The sequence below is a fragment of the Neovison vison genome, chromosome 2 (genome assembly GCF_020171115.1).
Source record: "Neovison vison isolate M4711 chromosome 2, ASM_NN_V1, whole genome shotgun sequence".
Lineage (NCBI taxonomy): Eukaryota > Metazoa > Chordata > Mammalia > Carnivora > Mustelidae > Neogale > Neogale vison.
In genome coordinates, this window is record NC_058092.1 from 72604462 (window position 1) to 72620038 (window position 15577).

Sequence of the window (15577 nt, forward strand, 5' to 3'; positions counted from 1 at the left end):
AGGTCTCAGACCCTGGCCTACAGAAACCCAGCGCCTAGTAAGATTCTGCTTAGGACAGATGTTAGGTAGGCAGCCAAATATCAAGAAAGGACTAATTAATTGAGAAAGCTTAATAAAACTACAATGAAGGGATTTAATTAGTAGGGAACTTAATATATGTAAGAACTTAAAAGCGATATTTATTAGAGAGGAGGTGTTCCACATATAACTCGCCTGCAGATAATCAAGAATTGGGCCTCATATAAAAGCACCACTTTCCACGGTTCTTCAGAAATCATAAAAATAACTAATAAATTTGCACCTGAAGAAATGTTGAGGTGGGTCTTTAAACAAACATTTCTCAGGGTAACATTGACCTTTGTGTTACTGAAAATAATTTATTTTAAGAGTTGGAGAAGAAGTGTAGGATTTAAAAAATTTGACTGTTCATTTAATATTTTGCACAAGACACTGATTTTCAGCTGTAAAGTTCTTCGAGATTCTTTTCTCCTGCTTCTGGACCACTTTCCTTTTTCTCTTTGCTGTCTCCACCTTTGTCCCTGTGGTCGCTATTACTCAAGGGGGTGCAACTGCTACAGTCAAACCACTGTTCGACATTTTATCGCTTTTTTTTTTTTTCCCCTAGTTTTACAGATCATCTCATCAATCAGGAGACTGGTTAATGAAAGCAAAAACAAAACAAAAACAAAATAAAACAAAACAAAAAACCAAAAACCAGTAACTGCTGATGGCTTATCTATCCCTACTTATTATATTTGCTACACTTTGCAATTCTAGGTATTAAACAGCTAATGGAATTCTTCAGACACCAACCTTGGCAACTCTTTAAGCAGTTCCTCATCACTCTCCAGGGATAGCTACCCCTGAGTTGGGAAAACATAGCTATTGGGAAATATTTTTCAAAGCGTGGTGGGAGGAGTTCTGGCCCTAGACAAGCCTCCTCCAAGTGGTGCGTGGGGGTGGTCTCTGGTCTCTGGTTGCATTAATGCATATAACACGAAACTGCTTTATGTTTTTGTTCCTAATGTGAGTTAATAAGTACATTATCCAGTATCAACATTAATTCTGATATGTATTTTCTAAAGTAAGAACAGGGAAGATGGTTGGTCTCTAGGGTCTTTTGCTCAAATTAATATATGAACTGAAAAAGGCTGAGAACATTTGCATGGGATCTACTGAATTTCTATCTTTTTTTTTTTAAAGATTTTATTTATTTATTTGACAGAGATCACAAGTAGGCAGAGGCAGGCAGAAAGAGAGAGTGGGGGAAACAGGCTCCCTGCTGAGCAGAGAGCCTGATGCGGGGCTCCATCCCAGAGCCCTGGGATCACGACCTGAGCCGAAGGCAGAGGCTTTAACCCACTGACCCACCCAGGCGCCCTTGAGTTTCTATCTTTAAAGTAATTTTATTAAGTTATTAATTTGGAGTATATTAATTTTAGAATTCTTTTTTTTTTTTAAAAGATTTTATTTATTTGACAGACAGATCACAAGTAGGCAGAGAGGCAGGCAGAGAGAGAGAGGAGGAAACAGGCTCCCTGCTGAGCAGAGAGCCCGATGCGGGACTCGATCCCAGGACCCTGAGATCATGACCTGAGCCGAAGGCAGCGGCTTAACCCACTGAGCCACCCAGGCGCCCTAATTTTAGAATTCTTAACGCTAATTCCTAAAATAAGCAAAGAATCACAATCTCTTGGCAAGTAGAATGACTTTATACTTACTCTCTGTCCAATAGGACCTTTAGGACCTGATATTCCAACAATGCCAGCATCTCCCTCAGGACCCTAAAAATAGAATAAAAATAAAAAGTCAAAATCTTTCATTCTATATGAACATTTTACAAGTGAAATAATCTTATAATAATCTAATGAGTTGATTCTTAAAAAATGGAATGTTAATTAAACGGCTAGTTAATGATGTACATGCTGAAGTACTATGGAGGAATTGTTCTGAACTATGCAAGTTACTTTGAAGTGTGCCAAAATGAATTCAGAGAGGGAGAGAGGGTTAGATAGAGTCACGATAAAGCAAGTCGAGTAAAAAGTTATGGTGGAACCTAGGTAAGAGGTATATGGATTTTTACTCATTCTCTCAACTTCGCTGTATGTTTGAACATTTTCAAAATAAAATGCTTGGGAAAATGGAATGTGAGGGGACAGAGGTGAGTTATTCTTAAAATTGGTAGGAAAATATATACCTATGTAAAATATTATGTTAATATTCAATTTCAAAATTCAAATATGTAACTCTACGAAGAAATTTTGCAGATTAGGAAATAGGTTGTCAAAGACTCAAGTCAGAGACTAAATATTGGTATTTCGACATCTTTCTGATGAATAGCAGAAAATGTGTAAACATACTCTGGGGCCTGGGAATCCTTGGAAACCTGTCAAACCTTGAACACCATGTTCTCCCTGCAATGTGAATGGACAGGATAATCATTATTATGCAATGGTGGCCTGGCCTGTAAAATAATAATACTTAGTGAATTTCTGAGTTGGCACATACAGGCTGCCCTTTCAGACCAGGATCTCCACACGGTCCTTGATCACCTTGTGCTCCTCGGTGACCTCTTTTACCTTGAATTCCAGGTTGACCAGGTAGCCCTTGTTCACCCTATGGACAAAAGATAAGGGTGATCTTGACTTTAGAATCTATAAGCATACTGTGTTTTAAATGAAACCCCAATACAGGTCCGTCCTTAGGCAAAAGTACAAGGCACTGGGGAAATCAAATTCTGCTTGGTCATTCTCCCTACCATTATTTTTCACAGAAGTAATGTTTGATTATAATAAGCAAGAAGTGTAACAGTGGGGAAAGAAAATTTCAGGGATTGTGGTCATAAGTGTGGAAAAAAGAGGGAAAGGGGAAGGACAGTTGGGCTAAAGAGAGAATGGTGAGAGGTGGTGTGTGTGTGGGGGAGGTGTTTATATATCACGGAATTTGTATTTTATTTCAATCAGTATTACTTTGTTGTGTTTTCCTCACCATACAGAGATGATTCAGCTGATACCAGAAACTGAGCAGGGTCTCCTGAAGTGTGTGAATCTTGGCTTTTACCATGGTTATCTTTTCAATCCTATCATTAAAAAATTTCTAGTACTTGTTTCCTAAGGTTCCCTTTCATCTATATTCCTTTCATCTACGAAAATGTCACTTTAAAGATATATTTAAGCACTGCTGTTTTGTTTGTTAAAAGTTAAGGGTTTTCTAAATTCATTTTTATTTGATTTTTGAAATGAAAGTTGTAATATCTTTCACACCACTTCTAAAAATAATAATCAGGAGGAGTTTAGAGTTAGGTTAATAAAAAATGAAGGTTGATTGATTTTGATCAAAGATTATTTAAGATTAGCATATTATCCTTCACTGTCTGGAAACAAAGACACAGCTTTGGGACTTGACAAATACGGATCCTTCTTATTGTCAGGTCATACTTAAGAGATAGGAATTTTATTTCACTTTCTGGTTTTAGCACTGGGTCAACTACATTGAATTTTAGTGGAAAGGAATGAGTCATTTCCAGTTTACCCGTATGGGTCAGAATACCTGAACATTCTGTAGAACTGAAACTATGAAAATCAAATTAAGAGGTGATAATGATGAGGGTGCCAACATCTTAATCCCTGGCTTTTATAAAATTGCTTTAGACACTGGAGTCATCTCTTGGTTGTAGGGGTCAATTCTGCATTGAGATAGCTCTAAAACAGGTTTTGCTTAGAAAGCCTTATTGAATGTACAATACTCCTTCCAATGAGTGTTAATGCAAGATTTAAAGATGATCACTTTGACTCTAAGAAATAAGCTCTACTCCTAATCAGATTTATGAACTGTTGGGTAGATTCAGATTCAGAGGAATAGGAAGTATTTCTAAGAAAGTATGTATCTGGAAGTAATAAGATTTCTCTTTTTAGGAGGAGACAGAGGATGACAGGAAAGAAGAAATAGAATGAATCAAAGAGCATCTTTTAAAGCATTGCCAATACTGAATTAATGAGTTGTTCTGGCAATTATACGCACTGTGTTTATCACAGGAGAGGAGAATGTCCAGGCCACACACTTTCTTTTTCTTCCTAATGTGTTTTTACTATTGGTCAAATTTATTAAAAACCATTAATCTTACCATCTTGTGACCTAGCCAATGAACTCGGGGTCAAGATGTTGGTCAATGGTGCTGCTCATCTATCAGAAGAAAACGTTAAAATACCTTTGGGCCTGGGACGCCTGGGCTTCCTGGGAGGCCTGATGACCCCTTGGCTCCTCGAGGACCTGGAGACCCAACCAGTCCTGTTCTTCCTGGGCTGCCTCTGGTGCCCTAAGAAATAAGAAATAAAAATTGGGGAATTTCCTAAAAATCCATCCAGAGGCTCAGTATATTTAGGAGGGGATGGTGTTCCGAAAGGCTGCTGTTGCCATACTACCTGGGTTTGAGACCTATCCTGGGCTTCTTTCCCAAATAAGTGAAATATTTAAGTAATATTTTGACTCACCTAAAGTCTCTAATTATAGTTAATGTAATGGTCTGAGGTATTTAAAATGAAAGTACTGAGGCAGTATATTCTGTCAGTTCCTTCTGACTTAAATAGCCTAGGTGCAAAGTATGTGTGTTATGTTCTAACTTTCTGTATTATATTCTGGGTATGCATGACAACTCTAATAACTGATTAATGTTTCCTTAAGAAAAATATTCTATGGCTATTAACTAGACCTACTGTGGTGATCATTTCTCAATATGCACATATATTGATTCATTATGCTGTATATCTGAAACTTATGTAATATTTTATGTCCCTTATATATGTTTCCATTTAAAAAAAGATTAAGAAATTTAAAAAAGTTTCTGAGTGGTTCATTTGTTAGCCCAGCATGGAAAATCATTTATGATATGACTTACATCATGTCCTCAAAGTAAACTTGCTTAAGATTATTACCTTTTGGCAAGAACAATGGCCTGAAATGGTAAAGACATTGGAGCAGCTTCAATAGCTAATTAAAAAACAAGGCAAATGCTTTTCATTGGTTTTCCTTGCCTCTTGATGAATCAACAGATGTTACCAACACTACTCAGTTGTTGATTTGGGGATCCAACGCTGTGTTGAAGTGACTGAAGAGCTAACCTACGTGAACAGTCTACAGATTGACTATAGGTGAGAATGTTTTCGAAAAGAATTTAAAACACTGAATCAGCACAACCTCAAGTGGAATCTGCTAAAATGTGATAAAAACTAATAGCAATGCATTGGGAAAATATTTATTGAACAAATTTACAAAAGTTGTGAAAATGTAGTGTATTTAAAGCTATGGATGTTCACTGTATTATCCACCATCAGGTCCACTGAGGAAAACACTCATCTAGCATGTGTTATTGAACCAGTAGTGCCAATAGTGAATTCCACTGACTCTGGCAACCTTCATCCATTTTGTGATATTTTTTGTGAAAATAGAAACCGAATATCCTAATTTTCTCTATCACACAGCAGTCTGATGGCTCGGCAGGGATAAAGTTTTATTGAGATATTCTGAGAATAAGATTGAAATGTTTTTGAATGGGAAGACCCACCCTCAACCTCTATTATTGAATGATGAATGGGTTTAGGAATTGGATTTTGCTGCAATGCCTATAAGTGAAGCATATTCTTTGGTAGTTGTTTCTTTTTCTTTTTCCTTCTTTTTTTTTAAGGGTGAGGGCAGAGGCAGAGGGAGAGTGAAAATCTTAAGCATGTTCAGCACGGAGCCCAACACAGAGCTTGGTCTTACAACCCTGAGATCATGGCCTAAGCCAAAATCAAGAGTTGGATGCTTAACTGACTTGACTCACCCAGGTGACCAAAGTCATTTCTTTTTCTCTATTTTCTTTCAAGTAATCTCTATACACAACACGGAGCTTGAACTTACAACCCCAAGATCAATAGTCATATGCTGTACCAACTGAGCCAGTCAGGCACATGGGGTGTGCCAGAGTCATTTTGTGTGCCAGTCAGGCACCCCATGTGCCAGAGTCATTTTGATGACAACTAATGTCTGAATCACAAGTAACGTCAAGCGACTTTATACATTTCCTGTGATGTCAAAAATTAAAACAGTAAGTCAGATTTTCATTTCTCACACAAATTGGCAGTGGGTAGATTTTCTGAGCTCAACTCCTTTCAGTAGCATTTTTTAGCACTAGAGGCAAGACATTTCTGTATTTCAAAATCCATTTAACTGTGCAGCGGAGGAGTTCCCACCTAACATCAACTGGAAACGCTAGTATACAACGTAACTACATGCTAGAAGGCAAATAATCAAGAGAAGAATCTAACAGAATTTTACAAATTCCTTCCAAGCAACAAATATGCACAATTAAAATCATATGTTCATGAATTTGGCAGCACTTATATGTGTGAAAAGAATTTTCAAAGACAAAATTTGGAAAATGTGCAAAATCTCATCATAGGTCAGCATTAACAAATAAAAAGAAAATTTTGATGATAGGGAACTGTAATAAGCTAAATGTTATCTCTCCTCCCACAAATAATTCTATTTTTTCTCATAAGTTGACTTGTATTACAAAAAATTGTACTAAATAATTATATTTTCAATTTCATAAAGAAAAATTTTGTGAAAATCTATTTTTTCTCATTATTTAAGTTCTTAAATAGTACCTTAATTTTGCCTACTGCCCTGCAAAGCCCAAAATACAATATTTGCAGAAAACATTTGTCAACCCCTATTTTAGGACATGACTGCTACTTTTTGAGTTGATTCCTGGGATACTAAACTGGGTTGTGCAATCATTCTTCTAGGCATTCAGCAAATATTAGATTATGATATAGAACATCATATGTGAAAGCAAGGTCATGGGAAGCCCTATGAGCAATAAAAAAATAAATAAAATAAGGCTTTTATTTTCAAGAAGCTTAAAATTAAGTTAAAAATTATAAAATGTAATATATAAATAGTTATAATAAAAACAAATATTTTAAAGATTTTCAGATGAGAAGAGAGATACAAAGCAAATACTAGAGGGGTCCTGAATAGGGGAAATTTTCTTTGGTATTAATCAAAAAGGCATTACTGAGAAAGTAGATTAGAACAAGATCACAAGATAAAGTTATTGTTGGGGCACCTTAATGGCTCAGTCAGTTAAGAGTCCGATTCTTGATTTTGGCTTAGGTCATGATCTCATGGTTGTGAGATCCAGCCCTGCATTAGAATCCCGTGTCCAGCTCTATGCTGAGCATGGAGCCTACTTGAAATCCTCTTTCCCTCCCCCCACTCACATATGCTTTCTCTCAAAAAAATAAAAGATAAAGATATTGCCCTTAAAGATAAAGGTATTGCCCTATCACAAATGTGATAGGAGAGGTGATTTATCAAAAATAGAGTCTCTTAAAAAAAAAAATGGGGCACCTGGGTGGCTCAGTGGGTTAAAGCCTCTGCCTTCAGCTCAGGTCATGATCCTAGGGTCATGGATACAGCCCCACATTGGGCTCTCTCCTCAGCAGGCAGCCTGCTTCCCCCTGCCCCCCACCCCCGCCTGCCTCTCTGCCTACTTGTGATCTCTGTCAAATAAATAAATAAATAAAATCTTTAAAAAAAATAGAATCATTTCTGTAGAAGGCCTGGTTGGAGAATAAGATCTAAAGATAAAGCTGATTTTGAATATAATACTGAAGTATTATTCCCCTTTTCCCCAAGTTATTTCTTCCAAATTATATCATCACATACCTTTCATTCTTTTACTTATGGTAAATAATTCAACATAGTTTTTTTTTTTTTAAATAATTTAACATAGTTAAAGAATTACCTTTTCCAGGTAGATTTTCTTCATGATCACAAAGCTGACTAAAATAATGAATGAAAATGTATTTTTATATTCCTAGGTGCCATGTACTATGCTGGACACTCACAGGAAGACACCTACAGGATACCTACAGGATATAGGTTCATATTTCTTAACTTGATCTCTAAACATTTTTTTTTTGTTCCAATCTACATTGACTATTTTTATCTCTTACCATTTCTGTATGTTAGTGGCTCTCAATATACATTAAGGAACAATTATGAGGACAAAATCCTCACGGGGAAAAGGTGAAAGGAAGGGGAGAAACAAAGACAGAAGTACAGTAGGGGAAAGAGCAAGAAGGGGGAAAGGTAGGGAGAGAGAGAGAGAGAGACAGAATGAGAAGGAGGAAGCAGGGTTAGGCAGATAGAAAAGAGAAAGAGAGCCGCATTGTGGATTTAAGATTCAGGTGGTATGGTTTTCCCATATTGCTTGCATCATTAATCCAAGTGCACTAATTTCTACTTCCTTCCCCTTGCCACATGAACTTGAGAACCCTGGATTCATGTAATTTATCCTATTTCTTTCCTCTTGCCACACAAATCCTGGATTTGTGACATGGTGTCATTTTAGAACTCATCAATGCAAATGAAAGCAAATCCAGTCATAGTCATCTGAGACTTTGGGATATAAAATTTCAAAAATGTTCAGTGAAGACATAGCTGTTATACCAATGGCCAGGTCTCTAAAAAGAATATGACTTCACAGAAAAGGCAAGTCTCAAAAATAGAATTCTGATAAACACTGTCCTCCCCATTAAAAACAAAAACAGGTGGGGCACCTGGGTGGCTCAGTGGATTAAGCCTCTGCCTTCTGCTCAGGTCATGATCTCAGGGTCCTGGGACTGAGCCCCGCATCAGGCTCTCTGCTCAACAGGGAACCTGCTTCCCCCTCTCTCTCTGCCTCTCTGCCTACTTGTGGTCTCTGTCTGTCAAATAAATAATAAAAACAAAACCAAAACAAAAAAAAACAGGTGAGAAATCCAAAGAAACTGATGACTTGAAGAGAAGGAAGGTATGTAAGCAAGGGAAAACAAAACAAAACATACATACTCAGATCAATATATAGACTTAGTTCCAGAGATAAACTAGGTAGAAAGCAGATCAGTGTAAGGATTTAAAAAAAAAAGAAAGAAGAAAGGTGGATTGTCTTGCAAGGCTGTGAATATCCTACCTTTGAATGTATTACAGAGGTAATAGATGCCACAGGGAAAGGATAACACATGACAGATTACCTGAAACAATTTTAGGATACCTCAACATTCCAGAATTCGAATAGAGTAGCACTTCTAATTTTAGGCAATTTTTTAAAGACCTTTATTCACCAACAGGAAAAAAATATATGTCTTTCCAGTGATGCATGGACAACGGACATTCAGATCTTGTTGAATGCTCCAGAAATTCAATAGGTATTTTTAGCTGAGAATAAAAGGACCCTAAGACTAATCCTCAAGGTTAACTGAAAACTAGAAACTTTACTTGCAGTGCTATCACACATTTAACAGGGCACACTGAATATGTTCCAAGTCACTTACTGTTCATGTTGGTTTCTTAGAGAGAAATTTGAGGATAGTAGCAGAGTGTTCTGCACAAAGTTCCAAACAATGTCTCATACAAGTAGAGAACAAATATTTCTTATTGTGAACACAAAGATGGATGAGTAATTTTACTTTCAAGAGAAACAGATGCTAATGCCTAAGCATTCTTTCCAGTGTCTTCTAAATGATTTATTTAAAACCAATCAGCAAACAGTAAGTCATTCTGGGAAAATTTTTAAAAGAAATAAAATCGTATTTAATTTGTTCAGAGATGCTAAAACAATGAACAGTTTACCTGAGTTAAAAAAAAAAAAAAAGTTGATAGTATGATAAGACTCCATGATGTCTCATGGCTAGAAACTTCCACTATCCTCGGATGGGGGTTAGATTCCCTGCTGAATAAGTTTTTTTTTTTAATTAACATTAAGTGACATAAAGTATTATGTAATTTAAAAGCCTATTTAGTGCTATTTTGGTACATTTGTGTTTATTTATTACAATATTATTATTGCAGTAATGTTGGCTAATACCTTTATTATATCACGTTTATAATTTCTTTTTTGTGCTGAGAACAGTTAAGATTCAGTCTGCTAGCAGCCTTGAAATTTACAATATGATATCATTGACTATAATCACTATGTTGTGCATTAGATCTCCAGAATTTATTTATCTAGTAGTTTTAAGTCTGTACTCTTAAATTGGTTTTCAACTCTGCAGGAAGTATCAATTTTGTCTAAACTGAAGTTGATGACTGCTTGGGTCAGTCAGTAATCAGCAATATCAGCCACAACAAGAGTTACTTTTTACTGAGTGTCTTTTGTGTATCAGAAACCATAATGGTTGAAAAAGAAGAAAGAAAGAAAGAAAGGAAAAAAGAAAGAAAGAAAAAAAAAAGAAAGAAAGAAAGAAAGAGAAAGAAAGAAACTATAATGGTAATATGGTTGTATTGTTTTATTTAATCTGATGTCAGTGAGGGAAATAAGAGGAACTCCTAATCTTTCACTTTGACTTCCCTGTGGGGAAAGGAAAGAAGGATACATAAGCATGTACATGTTTTTCTGGAACTGAATGGGAAGATCTGGGACGGAAAATGGAGTTATCTGCATACATTCAGAGGACAGAAAGAGAAAGATTTTGGAACAATGATAACTAGTTTATATATAATAGTGAAACATAAAGTGAATGTCACTCTGTTACTTCCTAGGCCCCTTAATTTAGATGTTGTAATTTCATTAGAATTGAAACAAATATATTAAGGAATAAATAACAAATACACATTTTTAAGTACAGGCAAAAATAGAAATCTACATTTTAAAGTAGATTAACAAAGGAAAACCATCTTTAAAATATGTTGAATGAAAAGACAAATATTTTTAATATTCAATTTTATAGATGTCTCAACAGCAGAGTGATAAGTTTAAAATGACACTAAACTTCAAATTAATTGTTTTTCTTTAAAGTAGCACCTTGAAAATCGCTAGAAAGTTTTTTCCTTTCCCTACTTCCAAGCATCCTCTGTGCTCATACCATTATGTTTATATAGTTATAAACTATATAAATAGTTCTCCCATATTTCTCCCATATTTATGGGAGAAAATAGCAATTAAAATTACTTTACTTACTGTAGTACAAAAAAACAAGTATGATGCCGTAATTTTTTTTTTTTGCATTATTAGGCAACATAAGTACTGCATTTTTTGTTAAGCCAGCAAACCAATGAGTTATAAAAGTAATGCTTTGCTTCCTTTATTCCAAGCAACTAAAAACACTTCTGTTTAAGTAAGAATTTCTCATTTTATTTGCTTTACTAAATATATCCCCCCAGGAAAGAATTGGCTGTTAAAAAATGTGGGATAATAATTATTAGGTGATTATATGCAAGGCTATATTATATAAAAATAATGTAGCATTCATAACATTTTCTTTCAGTGTCAGTCAAAAGTAATGTGGCCAAACGTTGGAAATAAGATTTATGAATGAGCTGTACACTAAAGTCGGGAGGGGGCTTTAGTTTTGAATCTCTATAAACATACTAAGGCTTATGGAACTTGGAGCAGGGTTGAGACAAGTCACAGGGCAGCGGAGACAAGTCAGGTCTGCTTGACTTATGTCTATTCCCGAGAGTGTACAAAACTAAGTTTGCTCAGCCTTAATGAATACAGGCATTTCAACATTGTATTACCTCACAGAAATTATTTATACATTTCCATTAGAACAACTGGTGGTTTATCAGTCTTACAAAATGGACAGTGCAAATGTCACTCTAATATTGGGCAAAATTCATGTGCCTTATGCAATCTCCTTTACCCAGAACTTCACCTATAATCATAGGACTGACAGGGACTAAAAAAAGGATTATTTCATTATACTTTGGATCTTAGACATGTCCAGGCTCACGCTACTATGAAGAAATAAATGTCCCTCCTTCATTTCAAAAATAACAAATCTATACCCATACTCTCTTACTTGATCCTCGGATAATCCTGTGAACATGCCAGTTCTTTCCTAACTGCAGGTTTTTCCATTTTGGTTCCTTCACAGAGTGTGTTTGCTCCTCATTCTTTATAGACCTGGCTCAGTGTCACCTTCTCAAGGGAGATACAGTCTCACTATACCCAAGTGCGACCTCCTCCACGAGGCCTGCACTGTCTATTCCATAATAATCTATCTCCCACATGCTCTATCTCACAAGCCCTATTTCTTTCTTTCACAAGCTGGAATTACCAGATTTCTTTATATACGGACTACTAACCAATTACTGGGCTGATTCATAGTACATTATGAATTCTTTTTTTTTTTTTTTTTTTTAGGTCAAAAATAGTCAAATGTCGGGACGCCTGGGTGGCTCGTTTGGTTAAACATCTGCCTGCAGCTCAGGTCATGATCCCAGGGGTCCTGGGATCGAGCTCTGCATTGGGTTCCCTGCTCAGGGGAAGAGCCTGTTTCTCCCTCTGCCTGATGCTTCCCCTGCATGTGCTCTCTCTCTCTCTCTGCCAAATAAGTAAAGAAAATCTTTTTTGAAAAATGGCCAAATGTCAGACATTTCTTGCTGTTCCATGTATGTTTCATGGAGGCAGTTCTTTGTCGATCTTGTCTAGTGCTATATTTTCCAACTCCTAGCTCATAATAAGCACTGAACAAATATATGTTGAATGAATGCACGTTAGCTTAACCATGAGTATCTACTATTATGGGAAGATGATAATAGCAATAAGGGCATGTAGTCAGCTAAACACGTCACATATGAACCATATGAGGTAGGTGTTATTACATTCCTGTTAGAGATGAGAAGCTTAAGACGTTAAGTAGCTGACACATCTTAATTTTATTCAGGACTCCAAAGTCACCGTTATTATGCAAAGACCATTCACTCTTCAAATATTTATTGAGCTTCTTCTTCTTTTTCAGATTTTATTTATTTATTTGAGAGAGAGAGTGAGAGAAAGAGCATGAGTTGAGGGGAGGGAGAGGGATAAGCAGACTCCCCACTGAGCAAGGAGCCCAATGCAGGGCTTGATCCTAGGAGCCCAATGTGGGGCTTGATCCTAGGACTCCGGAATCATGACCCTGGAATCATGACCCCAGCCAAAGGCAGACGCTTAAGCTAAGCCACCCAGGCGTCCCTATTGAGCTTCTTCTATTGCCTGAGGCTGCTGAGTGCTAGAGCTCCAAAGATGAATAAAACACAACCCCGAAACTACATGAGTTTGCCATCTTTTGTCGCAGGAAGACATGAAGATATGTAATCAGCAGCCATATGATCTGTGCTCTGACGGAAGCAGTGTATACAAGTTCAGAGCAGTGTTGCTTAACTCTGACTGGAGAGTTCAAGGAAGAGTGTCTGAAGGAGGTAACAGTTCAATTACGTCCTGAAAGAGCAAGAAATTATTCATCCTAAAGTTAGAGAGAAAGATGGAAGAACGTTCCAAGCAGAAGGCATAAATGACATGTACAAAGACATGAAAGTAAGAAAAAAATACAGAATTTGGGGGGACTATCTAAGTAATTAAGCATAGCTGAATGGGTATAGCATAGTGATTAAGAACACAGGTTCTGAATCTAGATTGGCTGATTTTGAATTCTGGCTCTATTGTTTGTTGTCTATATGACCTCAGGCAAGTTGCTTAGTTCTAGTCTCACCTTCATTTTCTGTACCCTAGAGATAATAGCTATACCTACTTCACATTTTTTTTTTTAATTGTTGTTGTTGTTTTTTTTTTTGTGGGGATTAAATAGCTTCATACATATTCAGCACTTTGAATAGTTCCTGGCACATAGTAAGCATTTAATAATTGTTAGCTGTCATTATGACTGAAATGCATAGGAAATGTAAGGATAAAGGTAGAATAGAAGACTGGAAACATAAAGAGAGGTCAGACCATGAAGATCAACATTACACAAGGAGTATGAACTTCATTGGATGGGGAGTCATCGAAGATTCAACTAGGAAAGTTACATCCTTCAGCAAATATTTCATTTTGCTGCTAATAAGCAGCCGAACGGGCTGTGTTTTGTCTGTTCTGGAAGAGTTCCTAATGAGCAGTTAATGGGCCAAAACAAGTAGCAGGGGGGAGAGGGAGAAAGTAGTAATCAGGATAAGCCATAACTGGAAATCACCCTTTTAATAATTAAGAGTTGACAGGATCTGCTGAATGTAAATCTGGCAAACACAAGTGTGTTTCTTTCTCCAAAATACCATGGGGAAATAAATGTATCTTCTCAGAAACAGAAGTTTCTTTAGTGTGACTAGCTCACAGGCTAGAGAGTGCCACAGGTGGGTGGCAGACCTGCTAGTGTCCCTAACAGAGGCTTCCATGGTGGTCTTGCTACTCTGTGCTTGGACTGTGAGTTGGATGATGAAGTGTGTTTTTCCTTCTTATACTGGACACAATCCACAGTGGAAAACTCAAGACTTCCGATGTTCTTTCAGGATAAGCATCTCATTTCCTATAACACTTAAGCCTGTGTTCACCTGACAAAGTGCAAAGTCAAGATTGAAAAGCCTTGATTTGTCTTAAGTCAAGATGGTAGGTTTGTTTCTTTCCCTCTCTTCCAATAATCAATTTTATTAGTTGTAGCAATAAAAAATAAGAAGACTAGTAAGCCTTCATTTTGGTGACAAATAGATTTATGATCTTTGCAGGGAAAAGTTGTTTTCCTTTTTCATAAATGGTTGAGGCACTACAGAAGTCCAAAGCAATGAAAACAGCAATGGTAGACTCATTTACTGCAGATGTGCTAAGTTGACTCGTCTCAAAACACTCATTTAAACAGAAGGAAATTCACATAGGCAACTGTGAGCCTCTCCAATACTGTCCTTAGTTATAGTCACATGACTTTGAAAAAACACTGAAACTGTGGACCGAATATGCCAAGAATTCTTTAACTCCTTGGCCACATCAAAAAAAGAAAGAACATTGTTTAGGAAAATCAGGCAGTTGCATAATGCTAGAAATCCTAGAATAAATATTTTTCTTAGTGGAAAAATCCAGCAGTCTTTAAAGGTAAGCCAAGAAACACCATGGTGCCATGATTTAAAAAAATAAAATAAAAGCTTAAAAAAAAAAAGACCAATGGAAAGATGTCCTTATCTGTTGTTGAAAATATTCCAGGGAATATGCGAGTATTTAGAGACTATGTTACTTTCTCTTAATTAGTTTTTCTATTGCCATAATAAGTTTCAGAAATAATTAGAAATTACCAGTTAGACATTCTTTTCTAAAGTCACTGACCATACTACTTCCTTATAAAGCATCACCACTTTAATTTCATATCATATTTCTACAGGAAACAGAAACATTTGTAGAAAATATTTCCATATTCATAAATACCAATAGCATGTGTAAACTTTGGGGTTAAAAAGAGGATTCCTCAAGGGAAAGTTATTTTTTTTATTTTGATGGATACAAAACACTTCAATATTTATGACATCCTGATATTCAAAGTATGCATGTGAAATTTTTCTAACTTATTCTTTGAAAATGCTAAAGGTAGGAGATGATGAATTATGATCTGATACCAAATTGCTTACCAATGGGAATAGCATATACCATTCTTCATACTTCATAGCCCTGGGTGATATACTACAGCAATATTCAACATTATTGTAATTCATTTCAATTCCTTTCATCACAAAATTCCATGAGATTCTTATACTGGCCCTATATAAAGGGACATCTAGCTCAGAATCTGTTTTTCAAAAATGATGGCCCAGG

At 36.3% G+C, this 15577-nt stretch overlaps 1 protein-coding gene across 5 annotated transcripts in view; it reads right to left on the bottom strand.

The window, feature by feature from the left end:
• Positions 1–15577, bottom strand: part of COL24A1 (collagen type XXIV alpha 1 chain) — a 395660-nt gene that overhangs the window by 45604 nt on the left and 334479 nt on the right. For all 5 annotated transcript variants that reach the window (XR_006383188.1, XM_044238615.1, XM_044238616.1 and 2 more), the window contains 4 exons: positions 4208–4315; positions 2509–2616; positions 2361–2414; positions 1722–1784 (listed from right to left, as the gene is read on the bottom strand). Coding sequence is in view for 4 of the 5 variants with exons in the window: in XM_044238615.1 (XP_044094550.1) it covers positions 1722–1784; positions 2361–2414; positions 2509–2616; positions 4208–4315 (333 nt within the window). In the remaining variant the exon portion in view is untranslated. The remainder of the gene's footprint in view (positions 1–1721; positions 1785–2360; positions 2415–2508; positions 2617–4207; positions 4316–15577) is intronic.